The sequence below is a fragment of the Phocoena phocoena genome, chromosome 13, assembly GCF_963924675.1.
Source record: "Phocoena phocoena chromosome 13, mPhoPho1.1, whole genome shotgun sequence".
In the NCBI taxonomy this organism is placed as follows: domain Eukaryota; kingdom Metazoa; phylum Chordata; class Mammalia; order Artiodactyla; family Phocoenidae; genus Phocoena; species Phocoena phocoena.
In genome coordinates, this window is record NC_089231.1 from 90,169,535 (window position 1) to 90,193,513 (window position 23,979).

General features: G+C 55.1%; 1 protein-coding gene across 1 annotated transcript in view; it reads right to left on the minus strand.

Annotated features, from left to right (window-relative positions):
• Window positions 1–23,979, minus strand: part of GOLGA3 (golgin A3) — a 35,804-nt gene continuing 11,825 nt past the window's right edge. Inside the window, exons 6-23 of the mRNA XM_065889547.1 lie at window positions 22,680–22,986; window positions 20,257–20,459; window positions 17,580–17,717; window positions 15,912–16,073; window positions 15,274–15,642; window positions 14,435–14,512; window positions 13,422–13,685; window positions 12,354–12,448; window positions 11,465–11,681; window positions 8,884–9,027; window positions 8,034–8,231; window positions 7,039–7,155; window positions 5,014–5,153; window positions 4,130–4,262; window positions 3,785–3,907; window positions 2,276–2,440; window positions 732–895; window positions 1–217 (exon numbers count right to left, since the gene is read on the minus strand). Coding sequence (XP_065745619.1) covers window positions 1–217; window positions 732–895; window positions 2,276–2,440; window positions 3,785–3,907; window positions 4,130–4,262; window positions 5,014–5,153; window positions 7,039–7,155; window positions 8,034–8,231; window positions 8,884–9,027; window positions 11,465–11,681; window positions 12,354–12,448; window positions 13,422–13,685; window positions 14,435–14,512; window positions 15,274–15,642; window positions 15,912–16,073; window positions 17,580–17,717; window positions 20,257–20,459; window positions 22,680–22,986 — 3,234 coding nt within the window. The remainder of the gene's footprint in view (window positions 218–731; window positions 896–2,275; window positions 2,441–3,784; window positions 3,908–4,129; window positions 4,263–5,013; window positions 5,154–7,038; window positions 7,156–8,033; window positions 8,232–8,883; window positions 9,028–11,464; window positions 11,682–12,353; window positions 12,449–13,421; window positions 13,686–14,434; window positions 14,513–15,273; window positions 15,643–15,911; window positions 16,074–17,579; window positions 17,718–20,256; window positions 20,460–22,679; window positions 22,987–23,979) is intronic.

Genomic DNA, 23,979 nt, shown 5'->3' on the forward strand with positions numbered 1-23,979 from the left:
CTACAAACACTCGGGGTGGGGATGCTCGGCGGTCACCGCTCCAAAGTGCTCTCTCGTGGCCCCGCTCTGCCCGTGTTGCTCCGTGTCTCCTCTGGGGTTGGCGTGATCGCCCAGGCGGGAGGGGCTGGCGGGGTCCCCCTGAGTCCACGAGGACAACGACTGGTGCACAGTGACTGCATGAGCCTCCATCTGGCGCTGCAGGCTGTCCATCTCCTGCCTGGGGAGACAGGGGAGGCGCGCGGTCAGACGACAGCCGGGGGCGCTGTCCCCCCCAGAGACAGCTGGCCACCTCGGACCCGGCCCTGACGGCAGGTCGCTCACGCACACCCTCGGGGGCCCGTCGAGCCTCTCTCCTGGAACAGCACGAAAGAGACTCTGAGCATTTTCCTGTGTACCACACAGAGGCCGACAGGCCAACTGGGGAGAACGTGGGAAACACAGAGCCGAGGGTCTGTCCTGCAGGGCGTCCGCTCACAGGGCCAGAGCCACACCTGCCCTTGCCTCAGACACGGGCCTCCCACTGCCTGGCATGCAGGGTCATTTATCCCCGGGCAGCTCCCACCTTGGAGATGGAGGGAGAGGCATGGGACCAGCCCACCGCCAAGAAACACCACGGAGCCGCTCGCCAAGAAACACCACGGTGCGGTGCTGGCAACAGGGAAGATTCTTCCAACTGAGACCTGCAACTTATTTGTAAAGACTACGAGACGGAGCCCAGAGCAGAGTCATACTTGAGTTGCTGGAGGCAGCTGTTGAGGTTCTTGAGGGGCTCCTTGCTCACGGCAGGCGGGGGCCGCAGCAGCTCCTCCAAAAGCGAGGCCGGCACGGGGCAGTCAGGGATCTTCACCGGCGTCACGGGGCTGGAAGAGCTGGCTTCTCCCTTCGGCTCCTTTCTCTGTTTTTAAAAGCACACGGTTAGGTGCTTCCCCGGTGGCACAGTGGTTAAGAATCCGCCTGCCAATGCAGGGGACATGGGTTCGAGCCCTGGTCCGGGAAGATCCCACATGCCACGGAGCAACTAAGCCTGTGCACTACAACTACTGAGCCTGCGCTCTAGAGCCCGCAAGCCACAACTACTGAGCCCATGTACCACAACTACTGAAGTCCATGAGCCACATCTACTGAGCCTGCACGCCACAACTATTGAGCCTGCACTCTAGAGTCTGTGAGCCACAACTACTGAGGCCGCGTGCCACAACTACTGAAGCCAGCACACCTAGAGCCCGTGCTCCGCAACAAGAGAAACCACCGCAATGAGAAGCCCGCACGCTGCAACGAAGAGTAGCCCCAGCTCACCGGAAACTAGAGAAAGCCCGTGCAGCAACGAAGACCCAACATGGCCAAAATAAATACATAAAATAAAAAATGAATAAATTTATTAAAAAAGAAAAAAGGCACACAGTTAGCTCTCCCACTCGGAGGCTGACGTCCCTGCCCCTTCCCCGAGGGTCCCCGCCATCACACGCGGTCTTCAAGGCGCCTCCCCAGCTCCCCTTGGGCCTCTGGGGAAGCACTTCCCACTCGTTCTAAATCAGCAGAGCTGGCAGCCACGGGGGTTCAAGAAATGTTGGCTGAATAGAAAACCTTCTTCCTAATGAATGAAGCAACACTACAATCCTGGCTCCTCAGGAGGCCGGAGCTGCCGAGAGCTCCCTAAATGAGAGCTCACGGTGGGAGCTTTCCAGAGAGACCATGGCCTTGACTCTGAGTTTCCCTAAGAAATTAAGTCAATTTTCCAACTCATAAGACTCCCCTTCCTAGGACTTCAAACTTTTTCCACAGATAAACAAACCGTGCTAAATAAACCTCCGAATCTACGCGACTTCTTTGCACCTGCAAAATATTTACATAGACTGAGCAGAAAAGCAGACGGTGGGTAAACAGATAACCTGAACAGAGCTCATGATGGCTGCTTTGGGCTCCCCGGGCCCCTGAGCCTGTTCTGGCAGCTGCTGTGTCCCAGCTGGGCTCGCCTAGAGGCCCAGGGGCTCCTGTTAACACAAGCAAACCATGCCCCCATTTGCTTTATAAAGCACAGTACAATAAAATGGCATCTAAATTCATAGAAAGAGGCAAACACTCTGTTGGAAAAAGCTCTAAATTAAAAAGATTTGGCCTGTGGTCCGAGGAGAACACCCCATCGTCATCTATCTTCACACAACCGTCACTCAGTGTTGGTTAACGTAACTCTGTGACTGGCTGACCGGCTGGAAAGCCTGCCAGCCTCCCGCCAGCACGTCCCCGGAGCCCCACCAGCCGCCCGGTGGCCCAGCACCACCTTGGCTGCTCCCCGCCGCAGGTCCAGCTTGAGCTGCTGGTTTTGCTGGAGCAGCGTCTTCATGTTGCTCCTCAGTTCCGACACTTTAGCTTGAAGCATGAATTTGTCTTTCTGGGTCAGGGACAGGTCTTCCCGCACCACCTCCAGCTCAGATTTAATATTCTAAAGAAAGAGAGAAAGTCATAGCTTTTTAAAACTGAAAGGTCTGGGGCTTCCCCAGTGGCGCAGTGGCTGGGAGTCCGCCTGCCGATGCAGGGGACGCGGGTTCGTGCCCCGGTCCGGGAGGATCCCACGTGCCGCGGAGCAACTAAGCCAGTGCGCCACAACTACTGAGCCTGCGCTCGGGAGCCCGCGAGCCACAACTACTGAGCCTGCGTGCCTAGAGCCTGTGTTCTGCAACCCACCACAGTGAGAAGCCCGCGCACCGCAATGAAGAGTAGCCCCGGGCTTCCCCGGTGGCGCAGTGGTTGAGAGTCCGCCTGCCGATGCAGGGGACGCGGGTTCGTGCCCCAGTCTGGGAAGATCCCACATGCCGCGGAGCGGCTGGGCCCGTGAGCCATGGCCGCTGAGCCTGCGCGTCCGGAGCCTGTGCTCCGCAACGGGAGAGGCCACAGCAGTGGGAGGCCCGCGTACCGCAAAAAAAAAAAAAAAAAAAAGAGTAGCCCCACCTCGCCACAACTAGAGAAAGCCCGCGCACAGCAACAAAGACCCAACGCAGCCAAAAATAAAAAAACTAAATAATTTTTTTTTAAAAAGTGGTAAATGTATAACTCACATTAGTTAAAAAAAAACAACTGAAAGGTCTTAAACACACTGCACAAATCTTAGTTTGTACGTCACAATTCCAAGGGGCTGGAACTCTCAGCCTTCATGAGTCGCTCCCCTCCCCCTGCCACTCCTCTCCACGGGTCTACACTGCGGAGAATCTGGTTACAGTCCTGTCCTCAACGTTCCCATCCACACTTCAGAGCCTCTGCCGAGGGGCCGGTAACATTCCCACGTCCACATCTGACAATGAACCCAACCCTTGTTTAAACTCCAAGATCAGCTACTAGAATAAGCCTAACTGTTCCTAAGACAGAATACAAGTCAGTTCTGGTTATCTCAAGCTGTCCACCTACAAGCAGGAATCCCAGTCAGAGTCACGTTCCCGACCCTTTCCTCGCGCAGTCAAGACTGTGCCTAGATTTCTTCGTAGAGAAGCTTATCACAGATTGGCGAATGGAACTGTCTCATTTTTTGGACTTAATGAGATCCCGTTTCTGGGACACACCGCACAGCTCGGCCCAGGGTGGGGCCCTGGGGCTCTGGTCTCTGCTCAGCGTCCCTCAGCTGCCTGACCTGGGCTTCTCTCTGAAATGGGATAATGTCTGCAGAACGGTTTGCTGGGAGCATTCAAGCCACTGAGAACTGCTGCTGCGCACCTAGCACGCTGCCTGGCACAGTCCAGGGAGGAGCTGCTGCAGTGCTGCCAGGGCACGTACACGCCCCGTACACGCCCCGTACCTGCATTGACTGCTGTATCCCATCCAACTCCTGTTTACTCTGCCGCTCAGTCACATCCAGCTGCTGCTTCAAGGACTGGATTTCTCTCTCTTTCTGATCCACCTCCCATTTGAGATTTTCCATCTAGAGAAGGGAAAAAGTCACACAACCAAAAGAATTTTAAAATGGCTTTCTTGCATTATAACATTGCTCTAACTATATCTCTGCGTATCATTTAATATCATACTTAGAAAAAATAAATATCCCTTTCCAAGAAGGCAGAGAATGAAGTGAATGTGTCAACCAGCAGAGTCTAGCTCTGTAAGTCCTGTTAACTGGAGATGTAAAGCCGCCCCGGCGGGTCACCTCTTGGTTTCCTATGGGCTCTTTGCTCAGCTGCTCATCCAGCTGCTTCTGTAGGAGCTGGAGCTGGGTCCGGGCCTCTGCCAGCTCTGCCTGGAACTGTGCTATTTCCTGGAAATGTTTCCCCTCCTGAATCCTAGCATAAAAAACAAGGAAGAGTGAAATTACAGCGTTCTTCCAATTACCTTCCCACTCAAAAATGTTGTCAGTTGAACGTTACATGTCCTGGGTGGACACGCATCATGACAAAAACTCCCATACTGCTCACCCTGGGCAGGGACTGTTCTAGGAGCTCTGCAATGCACTAGCCCAACGAATCCTCACAACCCCCGGGGAGGGATGCTTTGTGAGCCAGTTCACGGATTAGGATGGGAGGGACCGATGCACGTGCAGTGCCCAACACATGTGCCCGCACGGGTGCGAACCAAGGCCACCCCAATGGGAGCTGCGCACCACAACGAAGGGAAGCCCGAGGGGAGCTGGGGAGGCGTCTCGAAGACCACGTGTGACGGCGGGGACCCTCAGGGAAGGGGCGGAGGCGTCAGCCTCCGAGTGGGAGAGCTAACTGTGTGCCTTTTTTTAATAAATTTATTCATTGCTTATTTTTTTAAATTTATTTTTGTCTGCACTGGGTCTTCTCTGAGAAGAGGGCTCTCTCTTCTCAGAGAAGAACCAGCAGGGCACAGAGTGGGAGCACACGGCATCAAGGCCAAAGCTTCAGACGGAAGCTGCGGCATCCTGAGACAGCAATCGGATCTCTCTCTCCTTCTCGGATCTGCCTGCAGAGTACTCAGCGATCTGCCAGGACACGGGGGCCCTGGTGCGCTGAAGGCACTAACTGGAGATGGAGGGGGTGGTGGCGCCCGGCCCCGCCCTCTCGCACTCACTGGAGCCCATCTGCCTCCGCCTGCAGCCTCTGCACCTCCCGCTCCTTGGCCTGCAGCTCCTTCTTCACCTCGCTCAGCTCTAAGGTGGCGGCCTTAAAATGGCGGCGGTTGTGCCCCGCTTCCCCCTGGGCGGCAGCAACCTGGGAAGAAGAACACTGCGTCACCGAGGACAGAGGCGCAGCCTCACAGGACGTGCCCGGGTTCGTGGAGGCCGCCACCCAACCCCTTGCATCCTAGCTGCTCTTGCAGGCCTTCCTTCCAAAGCCTCCCAAGGTCCCCGTCAAGGATGAAAGTACTGAACACACGCTTGGCCCTCAAGCATGCAACGTGGTAGCAGAACCTGCTGAGCCAGCAAATGTGCCCAACTTTCTTGGTCTGAGCAGTGGTTACAGTCTTCCTCAAGTATATCTGCATGTTTCTCGTTACATGCATTCACAATTCACGTATCTGGGAAGAACCCGCCTCTCTATCACATACCATCTAATAACTGTAAGAAAGCTATTGCTCGTCATCCATTAGGACGCAACTAGCTTTCTGCATAGTTAACAACAGTTTATCTCAAGGTTTCTGAGAAAACAAGCAAATTATCAGAATGTAATGAAATTTTCCATTTTCCTTTCCAACAGTTTAGTTTTCTTGCCTGATTGCACTAGCAAGCACTTCATTTCAAAGAAGTTTAGTAAAAATATTTATAGTGTATTACAGATGAATATAGAAAGAACTCATACATGAATGGAAAAAAAACTCCAATAGAAGACATTAGCCGTGGTTGTCACTAGGTAGAGATTCAAGATGATCTGTACTTTAATCTCCGTGCACACTAAAAATTTTTACTACATGTACTATTTTTACGATCAAGACAATCAGACCAAACGCACTTAGAGGAATAAGTAAGCATCATTTACAATTACTGCCCTTAAAAAAAGAAATCAAAGTGAAATATACATTATCCCTCCAGCACCTTTAGTTAAAAATCTCCTAGTTACGTCTTTAAGGTCAGAATAAAACTATTAAGTGATACCTGAGTACAGAGCAAAAGATAGGAAGGTGGGGATAGAAAAGTAGGGAGTGTTGCTGACTCAGTTTGGAACCACAAGACGTGCAGCAACTCCACGCAAGGATAAAACGTCAGCTGCAGGCGAGGCAAACGTGAGTCAAGAACAAGCCAATAATCGTTCACGTTAAAATATTCTTAACGTATCTTAAAACTAGTCCTACTTTAAAAGAATGTCTTACTGTCTCACTCAGGAAATAAAGAAGTATCTCCTTCTATCTCTAGTGTACTTTCCTGGAGAAATTTTTAAAGAATGTGGCAAAGCCCAGGTCACATGCACCTACACACGCATGAATGCGCCAATGACAAACATGTTCTGAGCATCTGCTCTGTGCAGGCACTGGGGACATGAGGGTAAACAAGCCGCAGACCTCGTCCCAGGAAGCTGACAGTCTAACAGGGAAAGAGCTTTACAGAAACCACAGACGAGGCATCATGACAGTAAAAATTTTAAAGTGCACGGCCTGAGGCCCACTCTAGCTCGCAGGGTGGCCAGGGCAGGGCCCTCTGCAGGATGAGCCACCTGATGCCCTGGTGAACACCTGAGCCAGGAAGACTGCTCCAAATGCAGAACATGGCCATGGGTCTCCAGAACCACCTATCTTGGTTGCATTTTTAACACAAATAAACGTATACTACTCTGCAGTTTGCTTCTTAACCCCACACTACGTGCAGGGCATCTTTCCCCAGCAAAATACGTAGCTACGGAGCTCTGTGCACATATCTTAGAGCCACACGACGGCACACACTCTTTCACTGATGAGCACAGGGAGGGGGCCCTCTCCAGCCTCGCTGTCGCCAACCCCATGATGATACCCTGTCCTTGGACACGTCAGTAAAGGTATTCACACGCTAAGTTCCTGGAAGGGAACTCTTGTCAAGGGTACTAATACTCAGTTTTCAGACATTTAAAAATTACATTCCGGAGGCTCTATGAGGCTGCAATCTGGAGCCGGTTGGAAGACACACACCTGCTCCTTGAGGCTGTGCACCATCACCCTTTCCTTCTGTAGCGCGGCCTGCAAGGCCTGGACGAGCTGCTTCATCTGGCGGTCCTCCTCCTCTTTGCGCTGCAAAACTGCCTGCACCTACAGCACATTCCAAGAGTGGTAAGGAAGGAAGGACTTCAAACTTCCAAAGCCTGAAGAGCCCTGGGAACAAGCAGGGGCCACCCTGATCAGTGCCACTGGAGATGGAGATGGAGGGGGTGGTGGCGCCCGGGGAGTCTAGCGTCACGGGGGCTCAAGATATCACGACATGTTGCCAACAAGGGTACAAGCCAGGAAAGGAGTGAGAATCCCACCTGTGGAGAACGCCGTGTGCAAAACCGAGATCTCAGATCACAGGAGTATCATCAACCGTATGATCATATTCAAGCATCTCGTTAGGAACCCAAAAGATGCATATAAACCCAGGGTTATCAACGCAATCGCCTCCGTAGCAAGGCTGCCAGGGGCAGGAGTGGTGGGAACTAAGGAGGCGCTCTAAAATCTGGTGAATTCAAGGCATAGGCTGGGATGGGCTGTTGAACACCATTTGAAGACTTCCCTGAAACGCCCAGAGGGGCTGCAGAGCGGAGGAGCTAACAACGGGGTCTGCAGGGAGAGCCCCGCTGGGATTTGAACCCCAGTGCTGAATCACAGGAGGCCCTCGGGTCAGAGTCCCTTACGCACAGCATGACTGCCTTGAGCTGGGAAAGGTCCCCTCTACCCTCCGGGAGTCACCCACCCACAAGGAACCTCATGGGCTGAGCCTAGTCCCTCCACAGCTCAGCTGCGGGGAGACACAGGCTCCCCGGATCCACCCCCGCCTCAGGGCTGGCAGAGGGGCTGCGACTCCAGCAGATTCTCTGGCCTTTACCCTGCAGGTAGGTGGCTGTGATGACCAAGTGCAGACCACACAGCCGAAGCCCTCGGAGGGCTGCCCCGCCTGCAGCAAGTCTCCTGCTGCAAAGGAGTTTCCATACCTGCAGGTTTAGCTGGACCAGGTCTGCTTCCCTCTTGGCTAAAGCTGTCTCTAAGATGCCGTTGTGTTCCCTCAGGGCCGCGCTGGACTGTCCAAGGCCCATAAGCTTCCCTCTCTCATGCTCTAAGTCCAGAGCCAACTTCTTATTCGACTCCTCAAGGCACTTTATCTTCCTCCTGAAGCCTCTGGACTCTTGCAGCTGAAACAAACCAAAGTCACCGTGACATCAGGGAGTTGCCCATTCTGGCTCATGGAGCGCTCGCACACCAGGAACTGAACAGCTAACACCACCCGCAAGAACGCACAGGCGAGCACTGCCCCGGACACGAGGGCCCTCGCCTCACAGCTGGGAAGGTAGCCGCGGCCACGCCCCTTCTCTCGTGGACCCACAGCCGACAGCCCAGCCCTCCCCCCCGGGGACCGTGGGCTTGCGGAGAAGCACACCCAGGGTCGGAGCCCAGGCGGGCCCGGACTGAGAGTGAGAGACAACTGTCAACTGTGCACGCACCCCCGCAGCTCCCGACAGCCACCTTGGGACCCTGTGCAGAGCCCTAGGTGACACCACCATGCTGCTCGTGTGGCAACACCCGAAGCCATGACCGTCTGGGACTGAGAGTTACGTGGAATTCCTCTAAAGGGTCGAGCCCCTTTGAGCCGGGTGTCTCGTCTGCCACACCGGAGAGGCAGAGGGCGCAGCGGGCCCCGCTGCAGTGCGTGCAAGCGCGGCTCCGGCAGGGCGGGTGCTCAGAGACCCGGGCAAGCGGCCGACGGCCCCGGAAACGCAGGGCGGAGGCCGAGCGCCCCGGCCAGCGGTACCGCCCTGCACGTGGGGCCGCGCGGCGCCCGCCTACCTCGTCCTCCAGCTCCAGCACCCTCTCCCGCTGCTCCTCCAGCTGCTGGCTGGTCAGCGCGATGACCTCCTGCAGCTCCCCCTCCAGCATCCTCTTGCTGTGGCCCACAGCCTGCAGCTCCGCCTCCAGGGCCTGGACCCGCTCCTGAGGGCCGGGACGGAGGGTGGGTTTGGTCACGGATCCCAACACATAGCCCGGCTCGGCACCGACCTCGCAAGGCTGCAACCACCCGCGACAGGTGATCGGCTCTCTGCAGCCTTCCCTCTCCCTCACAGGACGCAGTCAGCTACCGGGCAGCCGCACAGTAATGACTCACAAACTCACTTTCTCACTTAATGCTTTGAAAACACAGAAAGATAAGAGCTACCAATTACCGTCTGTGGCAAGTAAGCTGCACCAGGCACGATGTAACCAATGCCACACGCGTGCACACACACGTGCTCACGCACACACACACACACTCTTCCTGCTGCTGCTGTGGGGCAGGCGCTGATCTGAGCACCTCACAGGTGTCTCTCCACAGAGCCGTCCTAATGAGGGAGGCTCTACCGTTTACCTCATTTCGGCCTCACTTTTTTTTTTTAATAAATTTATTTATTTATTTATTTTTGGCCAAGTTGGGTCTTCGTTGCTGTGCACGGGCTTTCTCTAGTTGCGGCGAGCAGGCTTCTCATTGCGTTGGCTTTCCTTGTTGAGGAGCACGGGCTCTGGGCACGTGGGCTCAGTAGTTGTGGCACGTGGGCTCAGCAGTTGTGGCTCACAGGCTCTAGAGCGCAGGCTCAGTAGTTGTGGCACACAAGCTCAGCTGCTCCGCGGCACGTGGGATCTTCCCGGACCAGGGCTCGAACCCGTGTCCCCTGCACTGGCAGGTGGATTCTCAAGCACTGCGCCACCAAGGAAGCCCCATCGGCCTCATTTTTTTTTTTCGCTTTTTAGTTTATACTGGAGTAGAGTCGATCAACAACGTTGTGTTAGTTTCAGGTATACAGCAAAGTGATTCAGTCACATATACCTGTATCTACCCTTTTTCAAACTCTTTTCCCACTTAGGCTGTTACGGAATATTGAGCAGACTTCCCTGCACTGCACGGTAGGCCCTTGTTGGTCCTCCTCGGCCTCCATTTTACTGAGGATCAGCAAGGTGAGTGAGCTGCCTGAGACCCCACCTCACCAGGGCCGAAGCACAGGCTGAACCAGGATTTTGGCTCCCAGGCTGTGCTTCTGCCCAGCTGCCTCCGGCTGTGCAGCAAGGGCTGACAGACTGCATGGCGGTGACACCCACTGCTGGTACCATGTGAGTGAAAGAATTAAGCAGACAGAGATTTTAAAGTAAAAAGGAAATTGCAACTGAGTAAGTTCTCCCCCTCCCAGTGTAAAAAGTAAGCATGTGACAGGGAATATGGAATTAATGTATTTTACAAGAGACCACGCTATGCTACAGTGTCCTCCAACTTACGAATTCTTAAACTGAGAGGAGAGAGGAACCAAGATGAGAAAAAAATACGATTACTAAGCATAAGGGAAATGACTCAAATCGGTGGGTGATAAACAAAACACAGAATTTTATACCCACTAGCCAAAGGAAAAGGAGGTGGTCAGATCCAGACTGCAGGGATCTGGGGACCAGGACACTCGTGACTGACAGAGTGACAGTGTGATGCCCAGAGGAGACCTGAGAGCCTCCACCACGTGCATACACCCCCTCCACACACACACACACACACACACACACACACACAAGCGTGCCCACCCTGCTGCCGGTCCCCCACCCTAAACAATAACCCAAAGCAAAAGGCTCTCTCTCGCCTCAGGACGCCATGGGGGGAAGAGCAGTTCCCACGGCTCTCAGCCCTCACCGTGTGCAGGTCCCTCTTCCTCCTGGACCCGAGCCTTTCACAGGCACTTCCCTCCACTACGTCGCACATGCTGTCCACCTCAAGGGCCGTCTGTCGCAGAGCCATCAGCAACCTGCCCCCCCTTGGTGCTGGCCTCCGAGACGCCTCCCACCGCCTTCTGCACTTGGCTCCCATCACCTCAGCTACCGTCACAGCCTCTCCTGGCCTTGGGTCCTCCCGACAGGATGGTGGCCAGGTCTCAGCTCGCTCTCTGTCACACGGAAGCTCCACTCCAAACCCCCCGACCCCGGCTCCCAGCCCCTCCAGCCAGACCCCTACTTGGCCCCGTGCCCCCCAGACCCAGCACACAGGAGCAGCGCTCTGCTGAGATGCCCGCCGTCACGCAAGACCATTTCAGACGCCACCTGTCCAAAAGGCTGTCCTGGACCTCTCGACCCTCACCCCAAGCCTTCTCACACCCCACGCATGGCGCTCACAGAACCTCCTCCCCAGACATGAGGAGGGCCGGGGCCAGCAGGGCGAGCGCCCCGCACGCGTTCGCAGGGGTCAAACGCAGCGTCAGAGCCCCCGGTCACATTGCTACCGCGAGGTATTCTGAAGAAACGCTGCCCACACACCTCCTTTCTAGACCCTCCTGAGAGGGTTTCGGAGGTGCCTGTACACGTCATGCCCCCGCAGCCCCCTGCACCGATTCTCGGCAACCGGCGGAGTAAGCGGGTTACCCACGTGCAGGGTGTGGTCGCTGCCGCCACTGGCCACCCGGGCTCTCAGCTGGCTCAGCTCGGCCTCGGCCGCCTCCTTGGCCGCGAGGGCCTCCTGCAGGCGGCGGCTGAGGATGCCCACGGCGTTCTCGTAGGCCTTGTGCTTGGTCTTCATCTCCTTCCGTGCGCTGCTCAGGTCTGAGCCCAGCTGCTTCATCTTCCGCTTCTGCTCAGTGATGGCCCTGGGGCGCGGCAGACACAGAGGGAAGCCTCAGCTCGCCCCCACCCACTTGCCACACCCCAGCTCCGCCCTCTCCAGCACCGCGCTGCCCAGAACCCAGCTCCCCAGGATGCGGTCGGTGGGTATCCCCTACAGAGCCCAGCACCGTGCTCTCTTCTGTCCTGCTCCCCTCTCGGAGCTGCTTAAACCACCTTGTGGAGACAGAGAAGACTCCTCTCCTACCAGATGGAAGCTTCCAGCGCTCTTCCTGACCAGCAGCAAGGAACCCAACACTCAGGCTCACAGTACATCAGCGGCTGACAGAGCAGAGCGGTGCGGGACATGCAATGGGGGTGAAAGGCCTGGCGCGGGCCGGGTGAGGACGGGCACAGGTGTCCACCCTGGGCAGTGCACTGGGGGTGCGAAGGGCGCTGCCACAGGCGCTTGACACGAAAAGTCAAATGAAAATGAAAACAAAAACAAATGGGGAGTGTTTGTGAAAGGATGTGTTAGCACATCCACGTGTAACCGTCACATCACGACAGAATCACTTTTCCAGCTTTAAACTTGGACTCTGACTTCCTAGGCCACCTGTTGTAGACCAGCAAGGGCTGGACAGACAGTGCTGGGGGGGCCCGCACGGCTCACAGCCAGCGCCCGGCGCCCCGCCAGCACACGCCCCGCGCCCGCGTACCTCGTGGCTTCTTGCTGCAGCTCTTCTATTTGTTTCTTGAGCACCTCGTTGGCCTCCGTGAGAGCAGCCACCTGCTCTTTATCGAACCGCAAAGACTTCAAATAAAGGGAGGACAAGACAAAATGAGGAGTGCCAAGCCTTCCACCTGAAGCCCAAATGTGGGACTGGCTTCCTCTCAAGGCCGCCTTGCAGGGCACGGAGGACCCCACGATAAGCGGCCATTGCACGGAGGCCGAGGGTCCTGCACCGCCCGTGTCAAGGCTGCTGGTGGGACAGGCGGGAAGAGCTGCCAACGAGAACGCCTCAGGCGACGGCTCCCACCCGGTCCCCTCCCCAGCTCCTCCCAGCACCTCGGGGTAGCCTCACGCCCCCTCCTGGACTTGCCCGCTGCCCCGTCTCCCCCTGTGCAATGAGCACCGTCCCCCCAGGACCGGCTCGGCCCTCGCAGCCGCGAGCCCTGCGTCCCACAGCTGCAGGGGTCCCACCAGCCCCTGGCTCCCCACAGCCTCCAGGCCCTCTTGTCCTGCCTGCACTCTCACGGCTCTTAGCTGCGGCCTCCAGCCTACCTGCCTCCCTGGACCCTGCCCGGCCCTCCGTGGGACTTCTGACACGTCACACGTTAAGATGCAGCCCTCAGTCTGACACCCTGCCATCGCTCTCCCCAGGTCTACCGCCTGCCTCAGAAACACTCCTCAGCTGCAGGCATCCGGCCTGAGGTCTCCCTCTCCCCGGCCCCGTGCCAGACACCCTCAGCGGCACAGCCACCACTGTCTCTCACAGACTCCACCGGCCGTGGGGGCCCTGGTGTGTGCACAGCAAATCCGGCCCCACCGCCCTTAAAGCCCAGAGCCCAAAGCAGCTGCTGCAGGCGGCCCGGCCCACGTCCCCGTGCCCCCTGCTGCCTCTCTCCAGCGCCCACTCAAACGCCCGCTCAGACCATCTCAGGAACCGCCCCCCCCCCCACAGCTCTCCTCTGTCTGGATCTGAGCTCCACAGGCCCCGCCCCACCCACCGTACAGCCCCAGGCCCGTTCGGCTGAACCTTCACAAGTCAAAGGCATCCCCAGACCTGTAAGTGCGTCTCCATCTCGTCGCGCTCCCTCTGCGTGGACTGGAGATGACCTTCAAGATCCACCACCTGCTGACGGGCCTGTGACGCCTCCCTCTGCAGGTGCAAGCGCTGCACCTCCGCGGCCCTCTTCTCCCCCTGAAGTCTGACGGCCTCCTGCCGCTGCTCCTTCACCTCCGAGTCCAGCCTCCTCTTTGCGGCCTTCAGCTCGCCGATGAGCTGGTCTTTGGAGGTGGCGTCCCGGCGGTAGGCCTCCACCATCACCTGCCCAACAGGCCGGAAGCTGCAGCCCGTGGGGCGGGTCTTCCAAGGGGTCAAGCCGTTTAAACAAAAATGCTCACCACTTATCTATATAACTTTCTGGGGCTGAAGATATATATTTCACCAAATCCGTGATACCACTCACTGAGACACACACCTAAACAGGACTGGGTAATGGGCAGGGGAGCCATGCCAGCCGCTGGGGGCCTGACTGCTTCACTTCCTCGGGGGAATGCGGCAACTCCTTCCCACTCCACTTGCCCTGCCTGGCTTCTGACAGGCACTCCGCTCGCATCTCAAGTGATAAAACCCACCACCGCTTACGACGCCCTCGGTTGCCCCTTCCTCAGACCCTTGGCGGTGCTCTGCACTCATTCCTCAGACAGCAGAACTGGCTTCACGAACGTGAAGTGCCTTATTTCAGTGCTGGATCGTGGTGCGACATTTTTGAAAGCAACGCTACGCAGGAGCCCCGGCCGCTGTGGAAGCAGCACGCATGCACTCTGATGTGCCGGCAGGGCATGTCCGCATGATGCGGAAGCCAACCCCACCCTGAAAACGCACCTGACTTCAGAAGCATAGAAACGAGAGGGGTGAGGAGTGTATCTCAGAATCAGTGAAGTGCCTTACAAAAGCTGGAGGCTAGTTGTTACCTTCTTCTTGAATTGTTTTCTTCCAGTGAAGAGATTACACGTACAGGATTTTCTTCATGCATTTGTTTCAGAGAAGGCAAACTAACCCCACGTTCTCACCTTCTGTTGAAGAAACTGCTCCTTTGTCTTCTGTGCCTGCTTTTTCAGGGAGGCAGCTTCTTGCTGCAGGTGCTCCACCTGTGAGGGACACGTGTGCAGACATTACACGATGGCTCCGGGAGGGCCCTGTGCCTCAGGGGGACACGCGTGCACAGACCTGCCTCCGTGCCTCCTGTCCTAGAAGGTTACAGATGGGTCAGCACCTGCAGAGAAATCGCACCTACTTCCTGGAGGGAAAACGTGCCGACTTCCTCTTGTCCTCGACGCTCATGGAGCTGGATTCGAAGACAAAACCACTCCCGACACTAACTCTACTTCCTCCACACCCTGCAGCTTTCTCATTCCGTCTGTATTTGTTTACTGTTCACCCACATCATAGCATGGCAGCTCCCGGGTGTGGTGTGCTAGGTCACGTGTGCACACACCCGGACCCTCGGCCGTCTCCCACCCTCACCCACCGTCCTGCCGACACATCCAGGGCGTTGCACTGGGTCAGGCAGTCAGGAAGGAAAGAACCAAAGCCCCACGCTGCTTCTCCCAGGTCTGAGCTCCTCCTCACAGGTGCACTGAAGCTGGTGTTTCTTGGCAGATTACTTTCAAAGCCCCAAACAACTCGGTTCCCAGTTCCCAGCCAGGTATCTACACACCCAGCCACTAACCTAGGACCGGAAGTACCCCATCAGCTGCTGTGGGCCCCCTCACCAGCTGAGCCCTGGGCCCTCCCCTGGAAGCGTTCTTCCATGTTTCAAATAAAGAACAAAACAAAGGACCAAACAATCAGCGTTACTTCTTGTATATGTGATTTCCACTTGTAACAAAGTGACAGCAAACTGCATTACCTGGCTGGACTTGATGGCTAATTCCTGTGTCAATTGCTCTAAAGTCTCTGACGTGCCCTGGGCACCCTCTTCCAGGCATTTTGCCTCTCTATCAAACTCCTCCCTGCCGCTCTGGGCTGCCTGCACAGCCACCTCCAAGACGATCTTCTCGTTCTGCAGGAAACGGATGGCATCATCCCTTGCAGCGGCCTCCCCCTGCAGCTCATCCAGCCTGGCCTGCAGCTCGTCGTAGTGTAGCTGCAGGTCCCCGAGGGCCTGCTCCCTGCTCTGCAAAGTCTCCTGCGTCGAGGTGAACTGCTTCAACAGGTCCAGGTGCTCCTGCTGCAAAGCCTCAAGCTGCTGGTCTCGCTGATGCAAAGTCAGCTTCACCTAGGAAAAAAGGAACCATAGTCAATGTAACCGCGCTTGAACGAAAACACCGCGTGTCCCAAGAGTTTGTACTTCTTCCGTGCTTGGGTTTTAAACAGTCTGGACGATGCTCTGGAGGCAGCCTTCTGCGTAAAGCTGCGGCACAGGAGACTACGAGCTGAAGTGAACCCCCGCCGGGTCTGACGACGTGACGGACAGACCAGCGCCAACGAGCCCCGTGAGGCTGGCCGCAGCCCCAGGGCAGCGACAAGAGCGCCCGAGGGGCTTGCCTGCTCCAGCTGCTGCTCCAGGGCCGCCGCCGAGGCCACTGTCGTCTGCAGCTGCTGCTTCTCATCTTCGAACTCCTCCAGCCTCCTCTGCAGGTCCTCCTCCACCATCGTCTTCGCCTCCTGAATCTGCAGAAAGGCAGCTTCCTGGTCCAACATGTCAGCCTGGGCCCAGAAGACAGAGCATTTTTTAAAAAGCAGGATAACCTGTAGCTATAGCCTCGGCGGGCAAGCCCACCACCCTGGAGAGAAGCCATCGTCCCCGTCACCATCCTGTCCATGACCCACAGAGAGAGGGCCCGAGGGGACGGGGGCAGAAAGCTGGTGCCCTCCCACAGCCAAGACAGGACACCAGCCGATTCCTCCACCCATGGCTCCCCTGCTGACCCTCGGGCCTGGCTGAAGAGAGAAGCAAGCAGACAACCCAGTTTTAAGAACTGGGATAAAGTGGTGAATGAAACTGCCACAGCCGCCACCGCCGCCACCTGTGTGAAGACAGGCTGTTCGGGGTGTGATACACGGCACATTCTCTTTCACAAGATTACTTCCTTTTTTTTTTTTTTAAAGATTATTTATTTATTTTTGGCTGCATCGGGTCTTAGTCGTGGCATGCAGGATCTTTCGTTGTGACACGCAGGCCCTCTAGTTGAGGCGTGCGAGCTCAGTAGCTGTGGTGCGCAGGCTTAGTTGCCCCACGGCATGTGGGATCTTAGTTCCGTCACCAGGGATAGAACCCGGGTCCTCTGCACTGGAAGGCGGATTCTTTACCACTGGACCACCAGGGAAGTCCCACAAGATTACTTCCGGATGCCACTTGGTAAGACTAGAGACCAGGGGCCGTGGGGCAAATATGGCATTCCCTACGTCCTGACTATGTAGATAAGACGCAACATCTAGGAGTTTTCTTAGGGAAAAAACATTAGCTTATAACTTAGAATTTTTTTAGTTCTTTGACACTGAGCCCTTGAAGCATGTGTTTGACACAACACGACTGTCTTTCATCACCCACGTCATCCGTGAGGACAAAGGAGCACGTGCAGATAAGCGGGGATATGGGAGACCAGTCACAGAACACCAACCTTCTGTGTGACCGTGAGGTTCTCGGTACACAATGCCAGGATGCCGTGTACCCCTTTTCTTCTTTACTTTTCCCAACAAGCCTATTAAGTAGGTATTATTATCCATATTTAATGAAAAGGGAACAAAGCCCAGAGAGTTAAGATATTAAGTCCAGGGTCTCACCGCTGACAGAGAGCACAGGTCAAAGCCACTGCATCTCCCTGCCCTGGGATAATCCACAGAGGCGGCTGGACATGGTCCTAACCAGTCCACGTGGCTGTTGGAGCGTGAAATGGTAACACAGGCTGAGGCCGGAACTAGGCAGTTCAGAGGAAGGCCCAGGTTACCTCTGAGAGTGCAGAGATGAGGGAGGGGATAAGCATACAGGGAACACGAGGAACAGAATCCCGAAACCTTAAATCACTGCACATGGTTCAAAGGAGTATTTTAAAAGATATGCATACGTACACACATATGTAGTACTAATGTTTACGTATAGGTGTATGTATTGATATATTTCCCTAACCTTGATCAATGTCAAAAAAAAAAAACCAAAACCCCCAAACCCCAAGACAACACTGACACCCCGCAGCCCCAGAAGCACGGCCCCACCTCGATGCCCTGGAGCTGGGCGGCAATGCGCTCCTTCTCCTTGATCGACCTCTGCTGGGTCTCCGTCAGCTGGTGGGACAGGGACACATTCTCAAGCTTCAGGTGCTCCAGGAGGCCCGCCTGGCTCATCTGTCCAATCTTCAAAAAAAAAACACCACAAGTCGAAGGTTGCTAGATTCCAAGCACAAGCACAGCCCAGCCAGTCCCTGAGGCCACCAGGGTGAGGGTCTCTGTACAGCGCTGGCCCCTGGGAGGGCCGCTCCCCAGGACCACCACCGCCGCAGGGCCTCCCTGCCCACCCTCCTGGCAGCCACCATGACACTCAGGCCATCTGTGTTCTGTGTACTTAAGAGGAGCCAGCCAGCAGCCCAGAAGTCAGCGCTCATCACCCCCACGACGGTGCGGTTTGTTGTAAGACCTACGTGACAGTTCCCACTGAAGGGGCATCCCTGAGTCCGGAGGTGAGGGGCCTCATCTGGGCGGCAGGGACAGCCAGGAATCTGCCCATCAGATAAACTGACCCACGGCCAGACACACCTTAGGCCCTGCCCTCTCAGTCCCCGACTGTCCTGATCACGCACCAGGCTGACCCTGGCCACTCCCAGGAAGTGGCACTGGCATCCGCCCCGGTCTGACCCAGGCCATGCAGACCTGCGAGCACGTCCCTTCCAGAGCCGACGCGAACGCTCCTAGACCTACAGGTGCCCAATGCGACCAGAAGCTGTGAGCTTCAGGGTCTAAGATGGAAGCTGCCCAGAGCAAGGAAAGGCGTCATTCGCCGGGACTTCATCTCAAGGCAACAAAAGAATAAAGACTACCCTGCGTTCTTCTCCAACCTGAACATTCCTGGGACGCTTCCATGTTACTGGAGAAAGAGGGTGAAAATGTACCACAAGCGGTAATTAAGGAACGCTGACCTGGGTGTCACAGGAATTTGAAAAAAGCAGTTATGGTTCTCAAACTGCCATTCCCTTGGACTCTTTCTCCACTTCTGTCTTCCAAATGCCATTTCTGACTTAGCTCAGGATATAAATCTGGATTCTTTATATATTTCATGCCTCAAATAAATGCACGACAGCTTCAAAATTGCATTGACTTGCAATTATTTCCAAGCACATGGTAAGTAGAACAAACGCTTATTTATGCTAAGGACGTATTTAAGCCAGGTCCTCTGGCTTGAAAAATACACAACATAAGGACTTCCCTGGTGGCGCAGTGCTTAAGAATCCGCCTGCCAATGCAGGGGACATGGGTTCGAGCCCTGGTCCGGGAAGATCCCACACGCCGTGGGGCAACTAGGTCCGTGCGCCACAACTACTGAGCCTGCGCTCGGGAGCCCATGAGCCACAACTACTGAAGCCTGCGTGCCTAGAGCTCGTGCTCCGCAACAAGAGAAGCCACCGCAATGAGAAGCCCATGCACCGCAACAAACAGTAGCCCCAGATCACCGCAACTAGAGAAAGCCTGCATGCAGCAACGAAGACCCAACGTAGCCAAAAATAAATAAATTTATTTTAAAAATAGATACAACAAATTTTTTAAAATTCTTTTTTTTTTTTTTTTTGCGTTATGCGGGCCTCTCACTGTCGTGGCCTCTCTCGTTGCGGAGCACAGGCTCCGGACGTGCTGGCTCAGCGGCCATGGCTTATGGGCCTAGCTGCTCCGCGGCATGTGGGATCTTCCCAGACCGGTGTCCCCTGCATCGGCAGGTGGACTCTCAACCACTGCGTCACCAGAGAAGCCCTAAAATTCTATTTTGTATATTTGTAGACTTTAGATTTTTTTAAAAAGGAGCATTTGGTGGAGTTAGTACTTTACATCCTCTACTTGAGAAGTAAAGTTTCGATGTTTTGAATATTGTAACAAAAAAGGTACAATATTTTACTTGGATAAAAAAAAAAGTGGGGAGATAAAATAAAACCCACAGCAAAATTCAAAAAGAAGACAGGCTGACCAAGGCACCATCAGCACCCTCACAATCGGACCAATTAGTCCAAACACTGAGATTTGGAGCAAAGTGCATTTCAGCATCTTGCCTACTGCTCCCAAGAGCACGCCTCGGCCCCAGTCACCCTGCAGACCTGGACTCACAAGTGTTCCCACTCACGCAGAATTAGAGGCTGACACTCTGGTACCCTAACAACACAGGAAGAAAGCGAGGATATGGGAAATGAGTGTTCTCTGGGAGGATCTGGTGACCAGGCAGCTGGAGAGCTCTGCCAGGAGGTGGCGTGTGCCGTGCTCTGTGCACGTAAGAAACGCACCACAGGAGGCGGTGACGGCGCAGGAGAGCCGGGGAGCAAGCGGCCCGAGACCCCCGCAGGTGTGGATTTGACAGCTGGGTTCCAACGACAAAAGGCGACCCCAGAGAGGGGACGGGATGTACGACTCAGAGCGAGGAACACAGGACGTCCCAAAGAGGGGGATTTTAGTATTTAAAATGCTCAAGCAGAAGCTGTGAAACTCCCTGTGTCAGAAGGTCACAGAAGGCGGTGACCCCTCCCCGCAGGGCCTCCCTGCCCATGTGGTGGGGTGTGGGCCAGACGGGTACTCAGCAGATTTTCAAACAACCTGTGGGTGAAGTCTAAACTCAGAAAAGTCGCTTCAATTTAGGGAAAAAGCAAGTGTTCCACACCAGATGTGCAGCATGAGCCGCTGGCCACGGCAGGGGCTGTACCTGGATGTGGGCCATCTCGCCCTGCAGCCGGACCCGGGCCTCCTGGGCCAGAGCAAGCTGCTGCTGGTACCACTGCCGGACACTCTGCAGGGACGCAATCTCGGCCTGGGACGCCTTCAGCTTGCTGGTCAGCGTAGTGCGCTCCAGCTGCACCTGCTGCAGTTGGCTCTGCAAGGCTGTCATCTGCTGCCGCAGGTCATGCACTGAAACAAGCAAGCAGAGACGCTCAGGGGAGCCTGGCCGCGCCAAAGGTCCCGTCAAGCCGGCTCCGCAGACAGCGGCGCACGCTGGGTTCCCTCGTCCTCGGCACGACGCCTTATATGCAACCTCAAGCGCCGAGCCACAGGTCCCGGGCATCCCGGTTAGGGTCTGGTCACTGCTCATCAACTGATCAACACACAGCCTTGCTTTACGTGTGCTTCTACTGAAAGACACCTTGCTTCACATTCTTTGGATTCATTAACGCTGAACTGACAGTCAACAGCGCTGCACCTCGTGCCTGTGCAAAGCCTGTCTGTCACCCGTGCTTTCTCCACAAAGCACATCACGGCCTTCCTGCACTTAGGAACACCACACAGTGTTTGCGGTTAATCGTAAAGAGCAAAACCACCCCAAAAAGCACAAAAATGCAAAAAACGTGGCACTAAATCGACCATTAAAGGACACTTGTGGTACAAGGGCTGAACCGAGAAGGCTGAGCCTTTTTGCACATCAGGTGACCGCAACCCTTCTCTGCTCTGCACCTATCTGCAAATGACCAGAAAGAGCTGTGAGTACCGGTGGGGGTACAAATACATTTAGTGAATCGGAGAATTCACAATTAGCAAATCTACAAACAATGAGATCGACTGTGTGTCCACAACGTTGCCATGGGAGCTTTCTGGCTCAAGACTTCGGCATGCTGACGTCTGTGAGTCATCAACAAGCTCAGGAACGGTATACACACTAAACCCTGCTGGTCTGCTGATCTGGTCAACACTGTTGAGGGCAGGGCAGGAAGGGGAGCAGACAGGAAATCACAGCAGAAACCCAAATCATAGTACAAACAAAACCAGTCAATTATTTAAAAAATAAATTACACCAAGTATTTTAAGAAAACACTTATGATTCTAATGATAGTTTCCAAAAATTTAAAACAGAACCAAAAAACACGATAGGATCCATGACCCCTGATGTGAAACCCTTGGGGACAGATGTGCCTCTGAGTTCAGAGCAGTGCGGCTTTAGGATGGCAACAGGAGCATCTCCCCCGCATCCCCAAATCCCCCAGACAGCAGACACACCGACAGCAAGGCGTGGGGAGGCTGGCACTGCGCTGGGTGCGGGTCAGTCTGCTGCCTGCCGAGCTCTGGTCTGGCCACACCTTGCAACCCAGAGCAATACAGAACTTCTTGGATTTTATAATTTTCTTAAGGGATTGGGTACCATAAAATGCTCAGAGACTAAAGTCAGTTGGCTGTTTTATTTCTCAGCTGGTGCTTTCCCCCCCCAGGATCCGGATAAAGTTTTTGCCACAGCGGTTTGTCACTTTTCCTTTATTTCATCAGATCTGAAACCTCGTCTCACAAGTCTTACGGCCAAGACTCCACGTCGGCAGACACCGTGGTCCTTCACAGAAGCCCCGCCGCACCCCGCTCACACCGCTCAGACGCCCAGACCTTGGGGACAAGAACGTCATCTCTGCAGCCTGCACTGGAGGACCAGGGTCTGGGCTGACACGCCCTGGGCTCTGAGCGCCATTCTCCCACCCCCTCTCCCCCTCCTCCTGTCAGCACAGTGAGATGTCGTGAGCCCACAGACCACACTTCTTGGCGCCGGCCGTGTGTGGAGCGTGGGCTCTGGGAATGGAGTATGCGCCCCCAGGATGAGCAGAAAGCATCAGAGGGAAGGACACACAGGTCCGCCGTGCCTGGCCCACCAGCAATGTTCCCTGACTCCACTGTTCCATCTGTCTATCGTTCCAGAGGGGGTTCCCACGGGGATCCAGCTAGACCCAAAACCTGAAATTATGGAAGGGAAAATAAAGATCTACTACTCAAGTGATCCTTTTAAATATTTTAAATGGCGCCTGCAATTCTGGAATAAGCAGGCAGATCTAGCCCCCAAACACCAATGGACTGAGAAGGCAGAAGAGTGGAAACGATTACTTCTGACAGTCAGGGGTCCACAGTCCATTTCTAAGACCTAAGCCGCCCCCCTGATGTGCATGCAAAAACGTGCAGAGTTCCTCAAGCTGAACCAAAAACAACACTACTTTAGGCAAGTGGACACTTCATGTATAAATCAGAAGGGAAGATAACCCCCCGCACACTGATGTGACAAAGGTCAGTCCTCAGAGCAGACGAGACAACCCCTGCCGGGGGCACAGCCCCTGGGAGCCTGCGCGCGACGAAGGGACAGACATGCAGGCGCGGGATGCTCACCTGTGTTGTCCTTGCTGAGGATGCCCCTCTGCATCTCCTCCACTTTGGCCATGAGTCTCTGGTACTGCCCCTCTGCCAGCCGCAGGTCGCTGTTGGAGGAGGCCAGGCTAGCATTCTTGGCTTCCAGCATGTTCTGCAGAGCGCTCATTGCCTGCTCGAGGTCCCAGCAAGACTGCTTTAAGGTGTCCACCTCCGAACTGAGCGAGTCCTGCCTCTGCTGGCTGCTGTGGCTGTGCTCCAGCTGTGCCCGCAGCTTCGTGTGCAGGGTGGCCAGCTGCGCTTGCAGCTCGGCCTTTTCTTTAAGTGCCTGGAAAGACCCACACACAGCCACGCTGACATTCAGGAAAATAAGTCGCTTCCACCCTGCGTATTAAGAGGGCTGCCAAAACACAGCCAATGAGACAGAGAAACGTGTCCAACAGGTGAACTTTACAGGAAAGCACCATGTTCTCCAAAACATTCAGTCACCTCTAGCATTACAGTTATCCAAAAAGAAGGGGTTTCTCCAAACAGGCACAAGAGGTAGGAGGGGTGAATACAGAGTCTGCCTGTTTTCCGCACAGTGGCACCTGGGCAGGACAGCACGTGGGAAAAGCTCTGCAAGCACCCACTCACCCACAAGGACGCTGGAAAACCTATTTGTCCAAAAAACAAACAAGCGCACAAGCACGCACAAACACACAGTGTAAGAACACCCGGAGTGCTGAGGGATCTCTAAAAGATGAAGAGCAGCCAGAGTCACACCTGGGGAAAACAAAATCCACAGAACACGTCTGTGGGGAAAGGGTGCCGTTACATAGGAGAGGCTCGGAGGGGCTGCGGCCAGGGCTGCCGGGCACGGAGCAGCCCGAGGCACAGTCTGTGCTACGTGGCAGGGCCGCGGGGACCACTGTCCGCGGCACCCAGCAGGGAGAGGAGAGGTGGGGCCTCGAGAAGCCCTAGGCCCCAGGGGCAGCTGAGAACAGACACTGAGCAAAGGGCACGACCCCTACCCACCCATCAGCACCTCCCACCCACCCTGAAGTCAGCCTATCAGGGTGTGTATAGCAATTTCAAAATGCAAAGAAGAGCAGACAGCTGCACGTCAACACGCAATAGCAAAAGACCAATGTCGTGAAGACAAACAATAAATTCAACAGAAGAATACCCAAAAAAAGTGAGTTAACTGAGCAAACGCAGTAAGATTTTGTAATAAGTATAATCAGCATATTCACAGAAATACCAAAAAGTTTTGCACCCGTAACAATCCACAAAGATCTGGCTTGGACACAGCTGAAGAGCAAATCAAATCCCAGGAGGA